The sequence below is a fragment of the Chenopodium quinoa genome, unplaced genomic scaffold (genome assembly GCF_001683475.1).
Source record: "Chenopodium quinoa cultivar QQ74 unplaced genomic scaffold, ASM168347v1, whole genome shotgun sequence".
NCBI classification, from domain to species: Eukaryota; Viridiplantae; Streptophyta; class Magnoliopsida; order Caryophyllales; family Amaranthaceae; genus Chenopodium; species Chenopodium quinoa.
Window position 1 is genome coordinate 747,333 of NW_018745248.1, and position 22,746 is coordinate 770,078.

At 32.9% G+C, this 22,746-nt stretch overlaps 1 protein-coding gene across 2 annotated transcripts; it reads left to right on the top strand.

The window, feature by feature from the left end:
- The first annotated feature begins 4,021 nt into the window (after positions 1 to 4,021).
- Positions 4,022 to 19,243, top strand: LOC110711252 (protein DCL homolog, chloroplastic-like). Of its 2 annotated transcripts, none has more exons than XM_021889628.1 (3): positions 4,022 to 4,433; positions 10,847 to 10,961; positions 18,723 to 19,243. In XM_021889628.1, exons 1-3 carry the CDS (start codon positions 4,117 to 4,119, stop codon positions 18,891 to 18,893), a joined length of 603 nt encoding a protein of 200 aa, XP_021745320.1. In that variant the 5' UTR covers positions 4,022 to 4,116; the 3' UTR covers positions 18,894 to 19,243. The 2 variants fall into 2 exon arrangements, with proteins under 2 accessions (XP_021745320.1, XP_021745321.1); XM_021889629.1 differs by lacking the exon at positions 18,723 to 19,243 and adding an exon at positions 13,840 to 14,712.
- Positions 19,244 to 22,746: the final 3,503 nt, after the last annotated feature.

Here is a 22,746-nt window from a genome sequence, read left to right on the forward strand (position 1 = left end):
CCTTTGAAAAACAAGTACTATATTTTTTTATAACCACATGAAACATTAAAAAACATACATTTAGAAAATAGAGTTAAAATTATTTTGTATGTGACTTAAGTATTTATTTTGAATATATTATCAATACCTTTTCATCGAGAAATACTATCTCACTGCTATTATAGTCATTTGGATTATCTAAGCTTGGTGGCTTCCATAAGCGTATTATTCGTATCAATTTTCCTTCATTGGACTTATATCTTCAATGAACTCATATTGTTGTGCAGACATTTTCATATATCCTGCATGATTAAAAAAGTTAATACCGAATAATCATAATAATTGACGTCAATATAAGTAAAACTAAATTGTTAATTGAAATGTGGAAGACAAATATTTTCATACCTTCAAATAACATAAGACACAATGTTGAAAAAAGTTGCAACATATAAATATATATTAAAAAATGCTCCACATGATCACCGTGCATTAGATAAAGTTTGGTATTATTATTATTATTATTATTATTATTATTATTATTATTATTTTATTTTTTTTATTTTTTATTTTTTGTTTTGTTTTACACTTATCCTCACAAACTTTAACTAATGGATTTTATCTAATACTGTACAATACTAATTTGGAACAATATACATTTGATAGCTCCGTAATTATAGGCAACTGGCAAACTTTATCTAAAATGCAATTTGTTATGCAATTTGATACAACTGTATTTATAGTATGCATCTATTATCTAATACAATATTTATAATTTTTTTTAAATGATGACATCATACGTACAACAAAATGGCGGGAAAAATTTTAATGTGGAAGTGACACGTAGGATAGTGAGGGGGTGTATGATGTCAGCAAACTTTTGTTTTATTAATAGTTAATAGATTCTTTAATTTTTTTTCTTTAATTCTACGAAATTTCAGTATCGTGAAACATTCATATTTGTTACATAGAATCTTAATTGAATTTTGATACATACTCATACTTATATGGATACATGATCACAAAAATATTGTCAGTTTGTTATTTTAATTTTGAAATTCATTATATACATTTTCTCATGTAAATATATGGTCAATCACATTTTAATAGTGCTCATATAAATTTTGTGTAAATTTAATATATTATAAATGTTCATTTTAGATGGACTTCATGTTCATTTGTAGAATGATTAATGTTCAAAATATAATAATTAAATATTTAAAACTAAAGATGAATTATCAATTTTATTATAGAGTCGAAACGTCAATTATCATTTAATATTGCTTATTTCAATTCGTTAATTAAAATTGTTATTTAGTGAATTATGAGTATACATGAAATGTAATCTATAGTATATGTTCATTTTAGGATGAATTAATGCTCAATTGTAGAAGGAATAATATTCAAAGTATAAATCACTAAAATTAAAGATATATGAATTTGATTTATGGAATTAAAACGTCAATCATCAAGTAATATTACTTAATTCTTAATTCAAATGGTTATTGGAGAATTTTAGATGGTAAATTTAAGCTATATTACATTTAAACGGAATTCATGTTTATTTGTAGAAGGAATAATATTCAAATATAAAGACAAATTATCAATTTATAAATGGAATTGAATCGTCAATTATTAATTATTATAACTTAATACTTTAATTAAAACTCTTATTTGGTGAATTTTGGCTAGTAAATTAAATCGATTGTAATTATTCATTGTAGATGAAGTTATTTTTATTTATGGTCATTTTCATATTAATATAATTTTAATTAAACTTGATACATGTTTATTCTCATATATATGTATTAAAGGATATTCATTTGAAATCTAATACATGTTCATTTTCATATTAAAAGATGTTCATTTGCAATTTAGTGCTTATCATTCTCGTACCTAAACATGTTCATTTAATTTAATACTTGTTCATTCTCACATTAAAAGATACGGAGTATTTGTTTTTATTTTAATACTTGTTTGTTATAAAATAAAATGCTCAATTAAATTCTAATATTTGTTCATTCTTGTATTAAAAGATGTTTGTTTGACTTTTCATACTTGGTTCAGTTTTATGTTGAAAGATGTTCATTTAGATTTTAACATTTGTTCATTCTCATACTAAATCATGTTTTTTCTAGTAATGTGTTCAAATTTGCATTTGTAAATGCTTATTATATTATCATGTTTTGTTTATAGTGTGTATTTATTATTACTAAAGTATTCTCTTAAAAAAAATCGCTTATTTACACAGGATGGATAATGAAATAAAAGGTTGAAGACGATAATGAATATATTGAGAAAAAAAAATATGTATTAAGAAAAGCACAAAAACATCATACAACAAGGAGGATGATTATATATCGTAGTATCTTTTATTCATACTAAATGTATTAAATCAAAGGACGATGTTTAATTTGTAAAGCACATATGTAATACGTACATTATTTAAGTTTAATTTTTTTAATTGTTTTCCCTTGTAGTTTTTATTTTTATTTATTAAATTAAGTATATCTACATTAAAAAAGTTAAAAAAAAAGTTCCCTTTTATGCTTAAGAAACAATGAGTATATATTAATTGTAATTAAATTACTTTTATTTGAAAGATATTTTTCAAATGAAATCTATTAAATTAATTAAATAATAAGAAAAATTAATAAAACAATTATTTTTAAAAAAAACAATTTGAATATAGTATGTCATATTAACAATTGAACATTTAGTAATGCAAAATTGAACATTTACATATATAAAAATGAACATTGTTCAAGTGAGCCGAAACTAATAAACTTAAATGACGTCATTAGAACGAGAGGGGGTGCAGCTAGTGCTGCCTGCATTTGGGTGTAGGCAAAAATTTGTATGTTCTCTATCCTCCCTCTCTTATCTAGACATGGAAATAAATTGGGTTCAGGGCGGGTGGAGCGTCACCCGCATCCACCACCCACCTCCATCCACCCCACCCGATCCATCCACCACCCGCCAATATATCCACCCGAATCCATCCATCCATCACCCACGGGTGAAACGGATGGATCGGGTGGTAATCAGATATTTAATAAAATTAAAAAATTAAATTACACTTAGTTCTTTCCAAGAAATTCACATATATATATGAACCCTAAAAAACCATAAATTAACAACAACAAAAAAAACTTATGGCAAATTCGTGAAAAAAGGGCAGAAATTCAAGAAAATACATAAAACCATAAAAACAAGTAGCAAATTCATGAAATTAAACCTAAGAACAAGCAAAAAATTCGAATTAAATTCGAATGAACAAGGAAAAATTAGCAACAACAATTACAGATTTACAAGAAGTGAAGAACATATCTTAAGAATGGAGGCCACCGTAGTTTGCCTTGCTTCAACCACCGTTTACCTTGCTTCAGTGGCGCCACCGTGAGTTCATCACTCTGTCTAATAGTCCGAGAGAGCAAACTCAGCAGAGAGAGGCAGAGGGTTTCGAACGTTTTAGCTTAGGAATTACTATATTAAATTTTTTGATTTTGCATTCTCAATAAACCCAGAAATTGAAATCAATTTAGGGGAAAATTAAGATATAAATAAATAAATGGGGTTTTGGGAATTCTGGGTGTATTTGAGGGTTCGAGAGTAAATTGTGAAGAAGACCCTTCGTCACTCTCGAAGGAGAGAAATTTGTGAAACCGCTTCAATGGAGAACTCGTAGTATTCTTTAATGGAGGAGAGAGAAAAGGAGGGGAGGAGGCATAATGTCTGCTGAGTACTGAGTAGTGAATACATTTGGTTTTTTTGTTTTTTTGCAATTTAATAATCAATATTCTTTTCTTTCTTTTTGTTTTATATGTTGTTTTTTTAATATTCGGGTGATGGATGGATTAACGGGTCGGGTGATGGGTGAAATTTGTCCACCCGAATCCGATCCGTCACCCGCATCCGTTAATCCATCACCCACCTATTATCCGTTTAAATCGGGTTTTTCACCCATCCAATAAGGCGGGTGGACCGGGTGAGTGGGTGATCCACTAGATATATCCATCTCTACTCTTATCAAACAGGGTAATCCCCGCCACTCGGCTTTTCCTTCACCACCATAAACTCCTCATTCCCTGTTCTCTATCCTCCTTCTCTACACTGCATTGCACTACACTTCCCTTTTCCATGGCTGCGCCTCCTCTTCTGCGAGGCCTGCCCCTTCTCCGCCTTCGCCTTTTCCTTCACAACCACCATGAACTCACCGCCGTCTTCATCATTCCTGTCCGGCGTCGCTTCTGCTCAGCGGCCTCTTCTGAGTCCACTCGCTCGGAGGAGGATGTATACTCGTCGGCGAATGAATTGTTGAGGGTTAAAGAGCCTCCCAAATTATTCGACGGAATAGATGAGCTTAATTACAGAAAATGGAAAGATAAAGAAGATGAGATTCTTCGGGATATTGAGCCTGTAACTTTTCTTGCCAAAGATATTATCCACTCTAATAGGTATTATTTATATATTCTGTCCAAATTATGGTTTGTTTTCGGTCGATTCCTCTGTTTGTGTTTACACATTTGATGAATTTAATTTTGAGCCAATATTTCTTAAATTTATATTATTAAGACTTTGCTAGAAGTTTTAGTGATGGTCGAAGTCGTATTTGGGTTCATTTGGCATGGCCTCACGGGTATTTGAGGTGAAATGGAGAGTCGGAAGAACATAGGTCCTATATAAGTGTGTATATGAGTATCATGGAATACCATTTGACCTGCATATTTGTTTTGAGAGGAAGGGTTTTGCTCTCCTTATCTTTAAACATATTATTATTTGGATAGAAGGAAAAGGAGAGAAAAGGAGGGATGGGAAATGAAGGGGAACAAATTCTTTTGTTTGGATAAAGAATTTTAGCAAGGAAGGGAGGAAGGAGCGATCCATTTTCCCTCCCTCTTCAACTACAATCCCTCTCCCAAAATGGAGAGATTTGGAGGGAAATGAAGTTAGGTCTTCTCCCTTCATTTCATTCCTCTACTCTTTCTTTCAATTCCAAGTTGCTATCCAAACATGAATCTCTTTGATCAAAATGTGGATTTTGGTTTAAACCTTGTTAAACCTGAACTCGCCTTTAATTCTCGACAATAAACGTGAAAAGGGTTTTTCTTGTGATAGAAATAAAAAGTGTGAAAGGGGTATTAGTTATTACTCTTGATGGTTATTTTCCTGGTTGTTTCAATGGAATTTGTAAACTTCGTACACCTCAATATGATAACATTGTTTACTATCTGTGTGTGGAAAACCGGTGATGAGGCTTACAGGGAACAAAAAGTTATAGACTTGAATAACCTTTAGATCATTAAGCGATACTAAAAGTATAGTTTGGATATTGGTTTTGTAAAACATTGATTGAGTTACGGATTTGCATTGTTACTATTAGTTTGTCTGCTAAGGGGCATAGGGAAGTGGGGGGTTAAAGGTTTGCTCTTTTCCAAGTTTTGGCTAGGTTGTATATGTTTGATAGTGGTTTGGCAGTGTAATTCCTCACTTTTGCTTGTAAACACACATACACTCTATAATGAAGGTACTAAAGGAACAACTGACAGTTGCTGAGTTGCCTGATGTTACAGCTCTTTCGAAGGTTTTTTAGTGAAAGTAAATGGACTGGAAGAATTTTTGATACATGAAGAGGGGACAAGAGCTGGGTATTATGTTATACTGACAAACATTCTGGTTAAAAGTGATCATGTGAAGCAATGTGCAGGAGATTTGTTATCCTTAGGCAAAGCAGGCTTCCTTGATTTGAAATAAGTATCATCTCTTTAATTTTGGCTCCTAAATAACTAGCGGAGAATGAAGGCAACTCATGAGCAATACTAGAAAAAACACAAATATAAAAAATGGAATATCTATCATTGATTTGTTGTGCAAGTGCTTGTTATTTCTTACTGGGTAATCTTCAACAAGAAAAGGGACGTACAAAACAAATTAAACAAAAAAATTTGCCGTGTAAAATACATCCACTTTGTAAAGGAGAGATAGATTGAACAGTTATTCAAGTATGAATTTATTTCCTTGTGTTTTTTAGGCAATCAGACGAGATTATTACAGAAAAGAACACAAAGAACCTTTCCTTATTTTTTATTTATTTTTTTTTGCATTTATATTTGAAGATATAATTGATATTAAATTAATCATTTCCAGCCATGGATGACATTGACATTGAGAGTGCAATAGGAAGATAAATCAAGACCGAGAGAGAAGGGGAGAGAAGGAGGGGTGAATTCAAAGTGAAAGAAGAAGATGATTAGAGATAGAAGGGAAGGGTTCAATATATATTTAAATAATCAACCTCTTTCAACCTCTATACTCCAAAAAAAATACATTCCACAAAAATTAGCGTTTCATCATTTCAATAACCTTTACTTTATTGAGACAATTAGTGAAAGTATGATATCATTGAAATTTTGTAAAAATAAATAAAATAATTGTTTGGGAGGCATCATTGCTACTCTACTCAACTTCCATACGTGTGAGATTTGTAATCATTCTTATTATTTTGCTTGGAGAAAAGTAGATGTGTTAACTATTAAGGCTGTATTTTGGTTCTATAAATTGAAGACCATAGTTGGAGAAATTTGGGAGATATATAGTATCTCTATGGACTCTATCCTTGTTTGGATTGTTTAGCTTTTGAATTTATGATAAAATTGAAGACTTATTGATTATAATGAAGAGTAAAATAAGCAATCTCTTCCCCTCATCTTGTGGTAGGTGGTTAATTTTATAGAATTATAATTTATAATATTAATGTTTTAATGGGACTTTAAGATTTATTTTGCTGATGAAGCAAGCATGGCTTATACATTACAACCCACAATTATTGGTATCTAGAATCTATTCTATGAATTGCCCGTCTATGCTAGTGAAGGCAAAAAGGCCCTTGGTAAAGAATAAAAGAATTTCTTGGAGAATGAGGGGTATTAGAATAAGTGAGTTGAAATTTAAAGTACATGGATGGAAGGTGGGGAATGGGAATAACATAAGTGCTTTACGTGATCTTTGGGTAAATGGGAAAATTTCACAAGCCAAGTCAAGTGTAACTATTGGACAAGCCTTTAGATGGAAAGTAAAATATTTTATTAATAGGGACACTCGATCGTGGGATGGGAGGAAACTACGAGAATCTTTCTCATTTGCAGATGTCAGGGAAATAGGGGCTATGGAATTACCCAATGTGGATAGGAAGGATGTGTTTTGCCTGAACTTTACCAAGTCAGACGACTTTAGCACAAAATCGGGGTATGCTTTCTTGCTAGGTAAACAAGTTCAGAATGAAAAAATTCCGCCCGATGAGGTAAAATTCCTAAACTTCATGTAGAAACAAAAGTTGCTTCCAAAGTGGAAGATTTTTATCTGGAAAGTGTTTTATAACGAATTACCGGTTAAGAGCAATTTGTATTACAGAGGCTTGAGTGAATCAAGTTTATGTGAGATTTGTAATATGGAAGAAGAAAGCATTAATCACCTTCTGAGACAGTGTGGTAATCCAAGGAGGGTATGGTTTGGTGGTACCCTTATGCTATGTTTGGATAACAAATTATAAGGGAAATGGAAGGGAGGGAAATAGGAGGAAGGGGAAGGAAGGGAAAGTGGAGGAAATGATGAGCTCCATTTTCCCTCCAAATCTCTCCAATTTTGAAGGGAAGGTCTTTATTAAAGGAGGAGGGAAAATGGATCCCTCCCTCCCCCTCCCCTTCCCTCCCCCAACATATTATCCAAACAAGGAAGTTTTTCTCCCTCCCTTCCCCTTCCCTTCCTTTCCTTCCATTTTTTGTTATCCAAACATAGCTTAAATATTAGATCTCAAGAAAATGTGGAGTTTACCATTCAAAATTGGATAATTTCTTATATTTGACTCTTTTATAGTCAGGATGGACCCGCAAGTGATAGGGTCCCAATTTTCTTAGCTACCTTGTGGGAGATATGGCTAGCCAGGAATGAATTCACTTTTAGTGGAAATATTGTGACTGCAGAGGAGATTCTAGGGAAGATTGACAAGTGTATGGAAGAACATGAGACTTTTGCAAGTCAAGATTCAAATGGACTAGAAGTGTTGCATCCTCCTGAATTAGATCCAATTCACCCTCCTGGCTTCAACAGCCAGTCTACGTAAGTTTGATTAGGGTTCTTCTCATTTCTCGATACAAGTGGATGGAGCTTGGAATAAGAAACTAAAAAGAATGGGTATAGGGTTGGACACTAGTGGATGGTGGAGTCTTGACAGGAAGGTATGGCTGTGATTTTGGGATGGCAAGCTTTGCTGAAGCTATGGCATGCCTAAATGCAATGAAATGGTGTTTTCAGGAAGGGTTTAGTAGTATGATTTTATCACAGATGCTGCAAATTTGGTTGATGTAGTACAAGAGGGGAGAACTTGAGATAAGACAATTGATTAGACCTATAGCTGAAATCAAGGAAAAGGGTAAGAGGTTTAACTGGTGCTGCATTGTTCGCAAGGAAAATAGAGCTAAAGTGGAAGAAGCACACAGGTTAGCTAAAGATGCAGCTACCTATCTAATTTCGTATTGTTCTAGTTCTTCTATTAATATGTATTAATAAGCTTTTCCCTATGTAAAAAAAAAAAAAAAAGGAAAGATTTATTTTGGGAGATGGAAATGTAGGGATAAACAAGGGTGAAGTGTGTAGACTAAAGGAGGTAAAAAATCAATCCCCCCCCCCCCCTCACAAAAAAGAAAATGTGAGAGTGAAAGTGCACTCCAACTGTCTTAGTGGAGGTTAATTACTCTTAAAAAGGTTTCCGTTAGGATTCGAAATTTCGAACTACATTGCTCACTTTTAAAGCCCTTAGACTTTGGCTAACAATCTACACATATTTGAAATATCCAAATATGGGGACCGATTGGTCGCGGTTGGGTCGCACACATTGTGCCGCCTGAAATTACCCTTTCCCTTGACCCAACTCAAGCTGTCATACAAAGGTTAGATTATACGTAGTTCAAATGAAGAGTGGGATTGTTAAGAGAAGATGGATCAAACTTGGGATGATAGAATCAATTTTGTATTTTCTTATACTTGTTTTTGGCTCATTTCTTGAAAGAAGAATAACTTTTTAACTCATATAAGATCAAAAATGATATATCAGAGGGTATCTTGTGAATAATCTCTTATAAGGATTAATGTCCTTTTGTCTTTCAACAAACGTCGATTTAGCATGAGTGTTCAAAATCATGTAGTAAAGTTCATCCTAAGTGTGACCAAAAGCGAATGGTTTATCCATGTGTGGTGTAAGATTATTATGTCTTCTATTGTCTTGGATAGAATTTCTTGACTCGCCTCTTGCTTTCCTTGATTCTTTTTTAGGGGGAAAAACCTAAGGGATAGAATTTAAGGCCTTGTTGTAGAGTAGGAGTAGAAGGTATCTAAAAAATTTGATGTAAGTGTGTAATAAACTACTTCTACTAAGCACATTTATAAATAAGCAAAATAAGAGAAAATCTGATTGAGGAAATAATGAGGCTTGATGATTAATAAAATTAGGAACTTTCTTGCAAACAGTGGCTTGAGGCCACCAATATCTCAACTTGACTTTAGGTCACTACTCTCTCAGTTCAAAATACCACAAACCAGCTACCTAAGCACAACCGTTCTTCCCCTTTTTATATGTACATAATCAGCAAAAAGTGAACAAAATATCCTGACAGCCCCCTGCCATACTTTGTCTATTTCTTCTGAATTTCGCCGCTCCACTCACACAACCCCTAATGGTTTCTTTTGCGCCTCCTCTCATACGTAATTAGTCCACGTGGCAATGCAGCTTTTGGCTCGTTGCAGAGAGCTTATATTTCTTATGTGGTTATATGACTTTCCTTTAGACTTGCCTTGAAATCTTTTTAGTAGTAGTTTTGGAACCTACTTGTAGACAGGGTTTCTAAGTAGTTTTTTCTTTATGTGGTTGTATGAGTTTTGTGCGGAATTGTCTTATCTATTTACATTTTTATATATTTTGCCTCTTTAAATATTCAATAGGAGTAGCTAAGAATTGGAAGGTGATGAGAGATTTTAAGTGGTCCGGGGTACATCCAAAGTAGAGGAATATCATTTTGTTAGATGGGATTGTGTCTGTATAGCTGATGGGGAGGTGGCCTAGGTATTAGTAATTGGATGTCTCTACCAAAGTGTGTTTCTCTTTGGTATAGACTGATTCAAAGCAGAAACGGCCCTCATGAAAATGTCTAGACTTCATTAACAGAGGCTCGAGACTTTTATGGAAAAATTTCTTGTAAATTATTTAGTAATTGCTATTAATACTGACCATACGGGCTGTATATTATAATCCATATTTGATTGAAAACTAAAAATTCATTAAAGGGAGAAACATGATACATTATAAGAGGAATTCTAGAATTATATTCCCTCGTGTCTAAGTGAGATGCAAAAATTCTAGAGTGACACAGACCTACACAAGCTTCATTCTCGAAGAGGAGATTTTAGCTTTAAGTAAAAAAGAAGTGGATTTTCGCTGTTGGTTAATTCTTATCGAAACTAATATTTACACAAAGATGACACGCGCTGAAATATAAAACAGAATTCTTAAATATAGCGATTTGACATTAACCTTGAGCACCATAACTTCCTGCCAGAGGATAATGCTGGGTTTTCTTACTTATTTTCTACCCTTTTTCTTAAGGCTTCATTATAGTTATTCAAATCATGGAATTAAAGTGTTCTTTTTTGTAATTATCACAAACTTAATCCCAAACATGTATCACGAATTATAGTTGTGGGTGACTGGGCGGAGCCCTTTGACATGCTTCGTAATCTAGTTCTTAGAACTTGCATGAACCTATATGATCCTCACAGACTCTAAGGTTGTTGTACCCTGGTTGACATTTTGTATTGGCAGGTACATGGATGGGGAACGTCTTACATCTGATGACGAAAAAGTTGTCATAGAGAGGTTGCTTGCTTATCATCCTCGTTCTGAAGATAAAATTGGATGTGGACTAGATTCAATTATGGTATGACTCAATCTCCCCACCATATTGTTGTAGTTTTTATTTTTTTTTTATTTTTTTTTTTCATCCTACTTATATCTCGATATCATTGTCTCACTTTCTATCTGCGTGTATCTCAATTTAGTTGACACAAGTTTCTTTATAGTATGGACCCACTAATATTTTATTACTATTCTTTCTAGTGACCAAAACATAGGGTTTTACACTCCCTTTCATTCAATTAAAAAGTTCTATTACTATTTCTCATCAAATATACTTCTCTATTAAAAATATACTTCGTAATAGATATTAGATTAGCTAACTACAATTGGCAATGACTCACAATAATATAATTTATATCTCAATTCGCCACTATTAAAGTTAGGGTCCAACACTTATCAATAATATATACATTGTACAATATCCTATTAACTCCACCTTTTTATTAAGACATCATTTATTAACTAAACAATAAAATCTCCTGAACACTATTATAATGTTAGAGCAAAGCTAGCAGGGTATGTGGAAAAAAAGTAGGAAGATTTCTTATATTATTTTGATATGTACATGAGTACTTTATATAGGGGTGAGGGATGCTTTCTACATTATTATGATGCAATGAAGAGTCACAACTTTTGGCATTTCAACTATACCCCTAATAACAAGTACATTCAAGTTAATTCACTGATTGCTTCACTGACTTCTCAACACTAAAAGTCTCATTTACCAAGCTTGAGTATAAGGAACTCAAATCTGCTTTTTGGTAAAGCCTTGGTCAAAATGTCCCTCATTAGGACAATGAATCAGCTTCACTTCCTTCTCTTGCTCAGCTTCTCGAAGTTTATAATGCTCAATCTTCATGTGCTGATTTGTTGTCCACTAGAACTTCAGTAGCTTCTTCCTGTTTGTGTCTCAAGTCAGCAAGTATAACCGCTTGATTAACGGTTACCGATGCTGCAATGTATTCATTGAGCTACTACTTCTTTCTTCTTCAAAATCCATGAAAACACTCCAAGTCCAAGTGTAAAAGCATAGCCCAGAGTACTTTTCATGTCATTGTTTGAACCACCTGTCTGAATATGCAAACAATTTGGAGTTTGCACTTGCGTTAGACATAACACCAAAATCTGAGGTTCCTCTTATATATTTGAGGTGATAGCACCCATATGAACATCACTTGGTTCACTCATGAACCTTGAAAGCAAACTAGTTGCGAACATCGCATCTGGCCTTGTTGCTGTGAGGTAAAGTAGACTTCCAACTAAGCTCTTGTATTGCTAGTGTCAACTTTCCTTTGACCATCATCTCTAGGCAGCTTCTCATTCACTACAAGAGGTGTACTGAGTGGCTTGCAGTTTTGCATATGAAACTTCTTAAGAACATCACTTGCACCTTTGAGAGAGGAAGATTCCATCTTTCCATCCCTAGGAAATAATTCATTAAGCCTAAGTCTGTCATTTCGAACTTCTTTTTCATCTCATCCTTGAACTAGAGGATCATCTTTAAATTTTTTCCCGTGACAAGATCATCAGCATAGAGTGAAACAATGAGCAAATCATTTTCTCCTTTATACTTCACATAGAGAGTGCTTATTTTTACTTTTGTTGAACCCTTGTGCAAGTAGATGTGAGTCAATCTTGATGTACCATGCTCGTGGCTCTTGTTTTAGCCCATAAAGAGCCTTTTTCCATCTTGCACACCTTTTTTTTTTTTTTTTTTTTTTTTTTTTTTTTTTTTTTTCTTGCCCTTTAATAGCAATTCTGGGAGTTTGCTCAATGTAAATTTGCTGCTCCTCGAGTTCACCATTGAGAAAGGAAGACTTGACATTGAGTTGATAAATCTTCCATCAAGCCTTGCCACCGGAGCAAATGTATCTCCATAAACAATTTCTGCTTGTTGGGAGTATCCTTTGATGACCAATCTAGCCTTGAACTTGCTTATGGTCCCATTAGGCCACTTGACGCCAATCACTTTGCGATCACTTAGTCTATCAACCAACTCCCAAGTTTGATTTTTCTTGATCATATTGATTTCATTTTTCCATTGCTTGCTGCCACCTTTTGTCTTCAAAAGCCTGCTCATATGTTTGGGGCTCTTCAACACCAAGGTAGCATATTTCACATTCCTCCGGGTCTAGGTGAAAGCTTGAACATTCCTCGTACAAATCTGATAGAGACTTTTTATCTCTTGGACCCGTGGCGTTGTCGTCATCACTAGTTTCATCAGTGCCATTTCTATCTTGTATAGAAGTGGAAGGAGCTTCTTCGATATTCTCCTCTCTAAGTTCATTATGCACTTCACTGCCAACTTGAAAAAATTCTTCTCCACCTCTTCTTCCCCATTCCAACTTGCATCTTCATTGAATTCAACATCTCGGCTGATCATGATCTTTTTATTACTAAGATTGAAAAATCGATATCCTTTGGCTTGTGAATCATAGCCGAGGAAGATTCCTCTTTCGGCTTTTGCATCTAGTTTGCTTCTCTTTTGAGATGGAATTTGAGCATAGCAAACTGATCCAAATACTCTTCAGTGTTATGCTGTTGGCTTTCTCCCACTCCATGCTTCAATTGGAATTTTGCCTTGAACCGCTTTCGTGCGCAGCCTGTTTAGCAAATATATGGTTGTGTGAATTGCTTCTGCCAGATTGTTTTTTGGCAGATTTTTCTCGGTTAACAAACTGCGAGCCATTTCCATCATGGTTCTATTTTTCCGTACTGTAAGCATCATGTTCAATTCCTTAATCTTCACAGAAAAGACCAAATTCAGAGGTAGTATATTCCATGCCTCGATTTGATCTGATTTTTTTTTTTTTTTTTAGTTTACAGCCACTTTGAGCTTTTGCCGGTGCTTTAATTTTTTTGAAAACTTTTCTCTCATGAAATACACCCACGTCATGCAGGTGAAATCATCGATAAAAAGGATAAAGTACTTGTTATCACCAAGAGATAAAGTTCGATGAGGTCCACAAACGTTTGCAATTTTTTTATGCTCTCCACACGTTCTCCTTCGAGAAAGGCAACTTATGTTGCTTGCCAAATTGACAAGACTCACAAAGATCATTAGATATACAAATTGCATTCTTGTGATGTTCATTGAGAGCAATTAAAGTGTCCATACCTCCTATGCTATAGCCATGTGTCTGTTGAGTTTGCTGCATTCACATTCTCTACTGCACTTCAATAGAAAGCTTTTGTTTTCCATCGAGACTTTTACAATCTCTTTCTTATTCGAGTCAATGATAGTTCAATGGTTATTCTCAAAGATAAGTTAAAAACCATTGTTAACCATTTGAGCAACAGTAAGCAAACTCTCATTCAAATCTAGAACAAGGAGGACATCATACCTTTCTTGGTTTGAACACCAGCGGACTATACAATAGCACCATTTCCCATACGAACTGGAACTTTGATGGAAGAGTTAAATTTGCAAGATAAGCTTGAATTGATTGTTATGTAGGATGTGCACCCACTGTCAATAACCATCTTTCTTTGCTGCTACAGGCGCTCATTGCTTGACGTGCATAAAACAAGTGATGAGGCCATACTTTAACTACTAAATTTGTTGATTTGGTATTCAAGGGTCATGGGCTAAGCATCACCACTAATTCAATATGCAAGTGCTTGATTTAAATTGAACTAGGTTTTTTTGCTTAGCCCGTGACCCTTGGATAAAAAATTTAGCATATAAAATCTAAAATCCATCCTCTTTAAATTGCTAAGTATGATTGGACACACGCGTAAAATGTAAGAAGAAAAACTAAATTTGGGGGGGGGGGGGGAGTAGGGTGTTATTTGTTTATTTGCTATAATCTTCTTAGATCTTGTTTATGGTATCCACAAAATTATCTAGTTACTCTTTCCATCCCTAAATAAACTCTCATTTGCCTTGTCATGTTTTTAGGATGATACATAAATGAATTAGTAAAATTTTCTTTATTAAAGTTGAATGTAAAAAACAAGATAGTAGGATTTGATTAAAAAGGAATACGAAGAAATAGTGGGGTTAGGTTGGTTAAATGTGATTAATCAATCAATCAAAGCCTTAATCCCATAAGTGGGGTCGGCTATTTGAACCAAAAGTGATTATTACGTGTAGTCATTGACAAAAATCTTCCTCTTCCATTCCTTACGATCTAATACCACATCCTCATGTAAATCCTTATACTTCATATCCTTCTTAACTCTTTCCAACCAAGTCATTTTCGAAAAGTGACTTTTATCAAGGGAAAATGTATTTGGGTGAAATGGGACGTTTATTAATACTTAAAATGAACATTTATTTATTAAACCCATGTGATGTGCACTGTTTGACTAATCTTTTTTCTCACGCTCATACTCTGTTTTCTATGTCATTTGGGTCCTTTGACCCACTAAAAAAAAAAAAAAAAAAATAAAAAAAAAAAATAAAAAAATTTCCTCACCATATACAAAAAAATCTACACGCCATAGTTTAAATCCCTTAATATGTGTGTCCAAACCTAGAAAAAAAAAAGATTTTTTAAGGCTAAAGGGAGTATTTTATTAAGGTTATTACTACAAGACCTGATTTTCTTGATATTCTACCGTTATTTTGTTTAGGTGCTACCTTTGTTTAAACATTCATCCTCTGTATTCCTTTACCATAGTCCACATACATCCTAGAATATATACGATAGTGTTTAGGCGTCATCCTTTTCATATGATTGGAATAATACAGTAGTTTTCCATATTTTTGTTGCATACTTATAAAGAATTTGACAATTTTGATGTTTTTAATATGCACAACTTTCGCATTTGTTATATATATACCAATCTTTGCTATTTATAAAACTAATTTAGCTAGTGTTTTCTTCTATGGATTTATGTAAAAAATGCTAAAAGGATAAAAAATTCCTTGATGATGTTTTATTTAAACAAAATTCCTAACCCTCTTTTTATGTTAGTAGGTTTTAACAAAATTTTTGGGCTTGTTTGACATCCTTTTTTTGTTTTTTTGTTTTTTTTTTTTAAAAAAAAAAATTAAATCCAAAAAAACAGGAACAAGAAAAAAGTATTTCCACTTCTGTTATCAGATTTCATAAATACCATGATTTTAATAAGTTTAACGAAATTTTTATTCATTATATAACATACTACCTCTGTTTTTTTTAGTTGACACGTTATTCCTTTTTAGGAAGTTTTTTTTTAGTTGTCACGTGTCCTTTTGGGGTAACTTTTTTACCTTGCATTTACAAGCTACCCCACTTGTTTTTTCATTATCTCTTACTCTCTCTGCTCTCCTTAATATATGTGCCTAAATCAAACGCGCCAACTAAATAGAAACGGAGGAAGTATATCAGATGGTTTTGAAAAACAAAAAACTATAAAATTGAAAACCATAGCAATGCCAAACGAATTGGGTTTCTTCTTAGCATAATAAAATCCAAAAAATTACAATTCCATAGGAATTTGATCAAAACAATATCAAACAAACCCATTAACATTTCTTTGATTAAATAATCAATATCATACTTTAATTATGCATCATTTAAAAAAAAAAAAAAAAAGCTTGTTTTATGTGGTTTTCCCCTCGTGATAGTGATACGGTATTGCAAGAGATCTGAACGCAATAGCTAGGGGTTGCATTGGCACACAGGAGTTATGGGCAGTGGTGTGAAATGTACAACAACTAGTCTTCCTTCACCTTAGATTTATTATAAATGTTTTTTTTATCTATATAAAAAGAAAATTTTGGAAAATTTGTCTATGATAAATCACCTTTTTAAGAGAATCTCGTAAGAATAGACATGATTTTAATATCTTAGAGGAAGAGCATTAAGGTGGATTCTAGCCTTCGACTTACAAATTCTGACATTGGATTCTATTAACCTCTATTCTCTCATTGCCATGATTGATATGTCGTAACCACCTTCTCTTTTCCCTCCTTTATCAGCGGCTCAGCGCCAAATCTCCTTCCTTCCCCCCCCCCCCTCTTTTTTTTTCTTTCAACTCAATTTGGGGTGGCTTGGGTGTTTGTAAAGGTTTGGGTATTTTCTCATCAATCATTAGGATGATTTTCGAAGGTAGTTGGGTGGATTTTTGTGGTGGGTGGGTGATGTCGAGGCCTCGAGGGGTTTGGGAGGGATTTTTGGTGGTGGGTAGGTGGTTGACAAAGAGTTAGTGTGTATATAATATATATTTGTGGTAGATGGGTGGACTTGAAGTGTTTAGGTGGTATTGGAGCTAACTAGGCGATTTTAAGTAGGTTTGGTGGGTTTTTGAAGGTTGTTGGGTGGTTTATCTCGAGGGAGTATGGGTAGGTTTTGGAGGAGTAAGGTGGAGCACTGCCAGGTATCATAGTGGTGATGTGGTCGGAACGGGGTTTTTGGTGGTCTGCAAGTGGGTGGTCAATGCTTGAAAATACAAGTCGATGCCAAAATCTGGCATGAGGTGCCTAAAAAACAGGTTTGTTCTTACAAGTTTTTTGTAAAAGGTGGTTTCTTGCAAAAACATTGTTAAAAAGGTTGTTTATGGCAGATTTTCCTAAATTTCCTCCTAAAGAAATAAAAACATATGGTGGTGGTTGATGCAAAGAACCAGGTCTTGGCAAAGATCAGTGGCAGCTGACAAGGGATGTAGGCATTGATGTGCTGCAGGGGGTGGTGGTGGAACAGAATACGGGCAGGTGGAGGAGGCTGCTCTTTTTTTATTTATTTATTTTAAGTTCTAATTTTCCCTTAAGATAGACAAAGCAGTAATTTTAATTAATCTAAAGCTGCCAATTCAATCAGTGGTTCAACTGATAATGTTAGTTTTTTATTGACTCATTAAATAAACAAATATAAAGGCTAGAATCTTTGTTGATGTGGATGGTAGATTGAATTTTTTTGTAAATCTTAGCAACTTTGAGGAATTTTGAAGTCTCTTTGCATTTTATGCAGAAATAGTTCCTTCAAATGTGACTACTTTGAATATGACAAGAACCTGCTATGCATATCTCTGTTCTTTCTAATGTTGGATTTTCATTTAATTATAATTCTCATTAGTATATCCATTACTAGGTAAGCAAATTTAAAACTGTTTCCTTTGTAGCACATGTTATATGTGGCTGTTCAAACAATGTGTACTTTTCATTAGTTAAGAAATTAGGTTGCATACTTTTGGATCTGAGATATTGCCGGAAACTTTGATAGTTGTTTGATATATTCAATATTTTGTGCTGGTTTCCTATGTGGATCTTTTTTATATGTAGCACAGTAATTGTAAGTGTTATTCTTCTACTGAACGGGGGTTTGTCCCTCCCTCCCCTTCCCCTTCCCCCTCCCCTTCCTTGTGTTACCTATTTGCAGCATTTATTTGTTAAACATTCGATTTATGGAATAGAATTACAGAACTTTACACAATACTTCATAAAGACAGTTTGTTGTACACAATACTCCATAAATAATACCTGTTGAAACTATCGATTTATGGAATAGAATTACAGAACTTTACTGGCTTCTTTCATATAAGTTGTTATAGTAAAGAGAGGGACCTAATTTGATCTTCAATTGTTCATCATTTTGTTAAGGGTGAAATTTTGATGTTGCTATTCTTAGCTTTCGTTAAAGGGATGTATGGTGATTATTTAAGATTAGGTTGTATTCTGGCTTTAAGGTATGATTCACTTAAAAAAAAACAAAAAAGTTATCATGAAAGGCATTGTAATGTTGTGCATGAAAAATTTTCATTCACAGTAAGTCTATGCTAACCTATTAAGATTGATATATAATGGATGATGCTCAGCATGCTGGCTTTGGCTAATGTTCATTTCTTTTGACAAAAGGTTGACCGCCATCCTCAATTTCGACATTCAAGGTGCCTTTTTGTTGTAAGAACGGATGGTGGATGGATCGACTTCTCATACCAGAAATGTTTACGGCAGTATATTCGAAATAAATACCCCTTTTACGCTGAAAGGTTTATACGGGAACATTTTAAACGCAGCAGTGGTTAGCATTTGAAGACATCTGGGCGTCAGCTATTTTTGCTGTGACATGAAAGGCACCAGGCTAATGCTTTCTTTTGGTCCTTGGGCCAGTCGCCATAGTATCGCTGGTAATTCGGGCTACAAGTAGCCATTGTGAAGGCAGATAATTTTTGATTGGCAATGGGTAATGATGTAATAGTTCAGACAGAATATGATGGGATTCTGCACAGTTATGAAGCTGAAAGTCATCAGACTTCATGTAGTTTTCAAGTTTTCTGGAACCACATGTAGGAAAAATGTGATTTGTGAATGTATTGAACAGAATCATTTTTCCCTGATGCAATTAATGTACATATTAGAATTTTGATTTTATGTAATTTGGAGGTTATATATCATCAACAATAAGTGATAATGGCCAATGAAATTTTAAAAAAAGCCGTAAGATAAAAAGAAGTTATATACACCATGATATAGAGTGCAATCAGGTAATTTTTACTCATTTAATATTTTATGCACATTTTAAAATCATAAAATAGACAAAAATACATATCAAAGGTCAAAAATTTATTCTATTAAAATAATAAAATAAAAATAAAACTATACACCTACCTATATGTGTAGTTGGATATATATATATATATATATATATATAAAGGTGTTATAATGACCGGTAATAAGTGAATGGGTTTCACTACTTTTAGTGTTTGATATATTAAGTGGTGTGTGGCTTGAGTAATGTCTCAAGTTGTTAGTTTGTAATCACATATGATTGTTTTTTCTTAATGTATTTATAATCATCTTGAAATTTTAATATTTAAGAAATGATTTGCATTAGGAGATTCATATTAAATATTTTGTATCTTATCCTTAACGATTCAAAGACATTCAACTATAAACTATACAATAAAAAAATCTTATTTTTCATCAAATTGAAAATTAATAATTCCTCCGTTTCCTTTTAGTTAACACGTTTCTTTAGTCACGTTTGTCCATGCATAACTTCAATCGTTAATATCTTTTATTACCGAAAAGCGAAAATTATAAAAAGTTGATATTTTGAAAATATATCCCGCGACAAATCTAACAAGACATCACATGATTATATTTTTCATTACATAAAAATTACAAAACACGTCAAAGAATGGGCATGTAATTAGTGCTAAAATCAAAACGTGTCAACAAAAAATAAACAAAGATAGTGCAATTTTTCGAACTTCAAAATTAAAGTTGTTTAATTATCCTAATTAAGGACTAAAATCATTATATCCAAGTTAATAATAAGTTGGTTGGGTAAATTCACACAATATATGAATAGGGAAGGTAATAAGATTTGTATTGTAATACTTGTTGACCTTAATTTCAAGTTTATTATATTTTATTTTTTTGGATAAAAGCAATTCAGGGAAATAAAGTAGAAAAAGCAGTACAACTAAGTCTACAAACATTAGCCAGGTGATTAGCCTTGTTCACCTAGTCCCTCTCCACCGTTCATATAACGCAAACCTGGAAAAAGAGAGTTCAATTTCCAGATCTCTTTTCATCCTTCTCTCTGGTGGCCGAGAAAGCATCTGGACTAGTATAGCTGAATTTGTGTACACCCGTTCAAGTCTTGCTATAAGCATTATTTAGATGTCAAGTCTAATTCATGTTATAGAGGTGGTGTGGCATATTTATAATAATGTTTACTGGATTAGGCTCGTGCGATGCACGAGTTTAACAATAATTTATGATTTTAACAATATCTTTTAGCTTATTTGTGTGTAATATGTACGTAATACAAATATTTTAAGAAAATTTAATAAATTGATAAATTAATAAAGAGTGGACACCCCAATTCATATAATCTGTATAAAATATATGGAGTAGGAGAAAAAGATACTCCGTAATGTTTATAAGAAAATGAAATAGTCCGACCTTCTTTTAATTCTCCAATGAAAATTGCATAATTAGTCAATTCAAATATAAAATCTATTAGAAAAATATATAATTAATTTAGCATTTTCAAATTTTTATTTATGTTGATAAAAAAATTAATGATGTCATTATAAGTTTTGGAGAGAAATTTTTTTACAAGAAGTTGACATGTGAAAAGTAATGACATCAGCAGTAATTACTTTAGTTATATTTATAGATAGATGTGACACGTGTCATATAATATATTAATGAATTGACACATTTATAGAGTTTAAAAGGGTGACAAATGTCACATATTCTATTTTAGGCATGTGCCATATATATATTTTTTTAAAATTCCATATAGAAAACAAATGTTATACATAAATAAAAGATTTGATATACTCAATGGGCACACATTAAGAAAACAGATTCTCTATAAATATTCGATAATGAGAAATATTTAGAAAAGGTAGATTTGAAAAATTATTTGGAAAATAATATCTTAATATATATATATATATATATATATATATATATATATATATATATATATATATATATATATATATATATATATAAACGTACACTACTATCCTCAAAATAAATATATACATACGTACACTACTACGTACTCTATACAATATATTCCATTATATATAAATTTTTTTAATTTTATACAAAACTGCAACTTTTACATTACACTGTAAAATTGTATGAAACCACAACTTATACATTACATTATAAACTTGAATGATTTGGCTACTATTTTTGTTTTACAGTGTACTATGGCCCTAAAATTTCATTTCCCTCCTGTAATATAGTGAATCATACTATTTTATGTTGGAATAAAGAAAGGGAATTCAAGGAAAGTAATGCTTTTAATATGACATGTGTTGTAATGCTTGATTGAGGTTAAGCACTTTTGAGTTCTTAACGGAACATTGAACTTTTAGATTGGTGCTACTTGAGACGCACTTGATTGATCCAACGTTTGAGGTTGAGTCATGTGACTCTTAATGAATCCAATTATTGAGTGGACGCACTAAAATTTTGGAATCACTGTTGTTTATGATTGTTGTGAGGTTGAGCATTAAGCTCTTAATGAATCCATAGTCTTATGGGTGTTAATGGCTACAATGTAGTATTTGTTGAGTTCTTAGGAACATGTTTTAACCCCATTTACTAAGTGCTTGTGATTCACCTATGTGGTTGTGAAGAATAGCCATTTTCTATGGAAAACTTGGGCGGATTTAATTTCCTAAAGATTCCACTAGACCTAAGGTGAATATGCTTGGCTATAAAAGAGCATATCTCTTTGTCAAGTTCAAGTAAATTTTGGAGAAAGGTATGTGATGTGGGGATTCTGAATTAAATCTTGGAATTTCAAGGTTAGTCCACTCCTTGATCAAGAGTCTAAGGGTTTCATGGTTTGTCCACCCTTATACTTGTAATTCATTGTCTCATCTCACTAAGCACTAGATTTCAAATTACTTATGTAATATACAAGTGTTATGTATCGATCTCCTCTTATGCCTAATGTGTTTCTTATCCTCTTCCTTTGTTGGTTTCTTCCCTTCCTTTAGTTGGGGATTGTTGGAATAAAGAAAGGGAATCTAAGGGGTGTAGACACCTAAAATGTCTCCCTAAAACCAAACCCGATGATGAACAACCTTTCACCGTCACTATTGGTCGGGTTCAGTATTTAATCCCGAGAGTGCTTAAAAAATCGTATTTAATTAAATTCAATTTTTGAATAGTCCATGGATCAGTCTTGATGTTTGGTCATAGCATAGATTTTTTAATTTCAGCCCAAACCTTTTATTGTTTTATTATTTATTTTTGCCCAAACCTTTTATTTATTTTATTTATTTATTTTCTTTTTTTAGCCCAAATAATAATAAATCAGAAATGGCCCGAAATTATCAATCGGCACTTAAAATGCTGAACGAAATTAGGGTTAAAAATGAATTTAGACGAAAAAACG

Coding starts and splice junctions, on each gene's coding strand:
- LOC110711252 (XM_021889628.1), top strand. CDS start 4,117: ATGGCTGCGCCTCCTCTTCTGCGAGGCCTGCCCCTTCTCCGCCTTCGC. Junction 4,434..10,846: donor GATATTATCCACTCTAATAG/GTATTATTTATA, acceptor TTGTATTGGCAG/GTACATGGATGGGGAACGTC. Junction 10,962..18,722: donor GTGGACTAGATTCAATTATG/GTATGACTCAAT, acceptor TTTTGACAAAAG/GTTGACCGCCATCCTCAATT.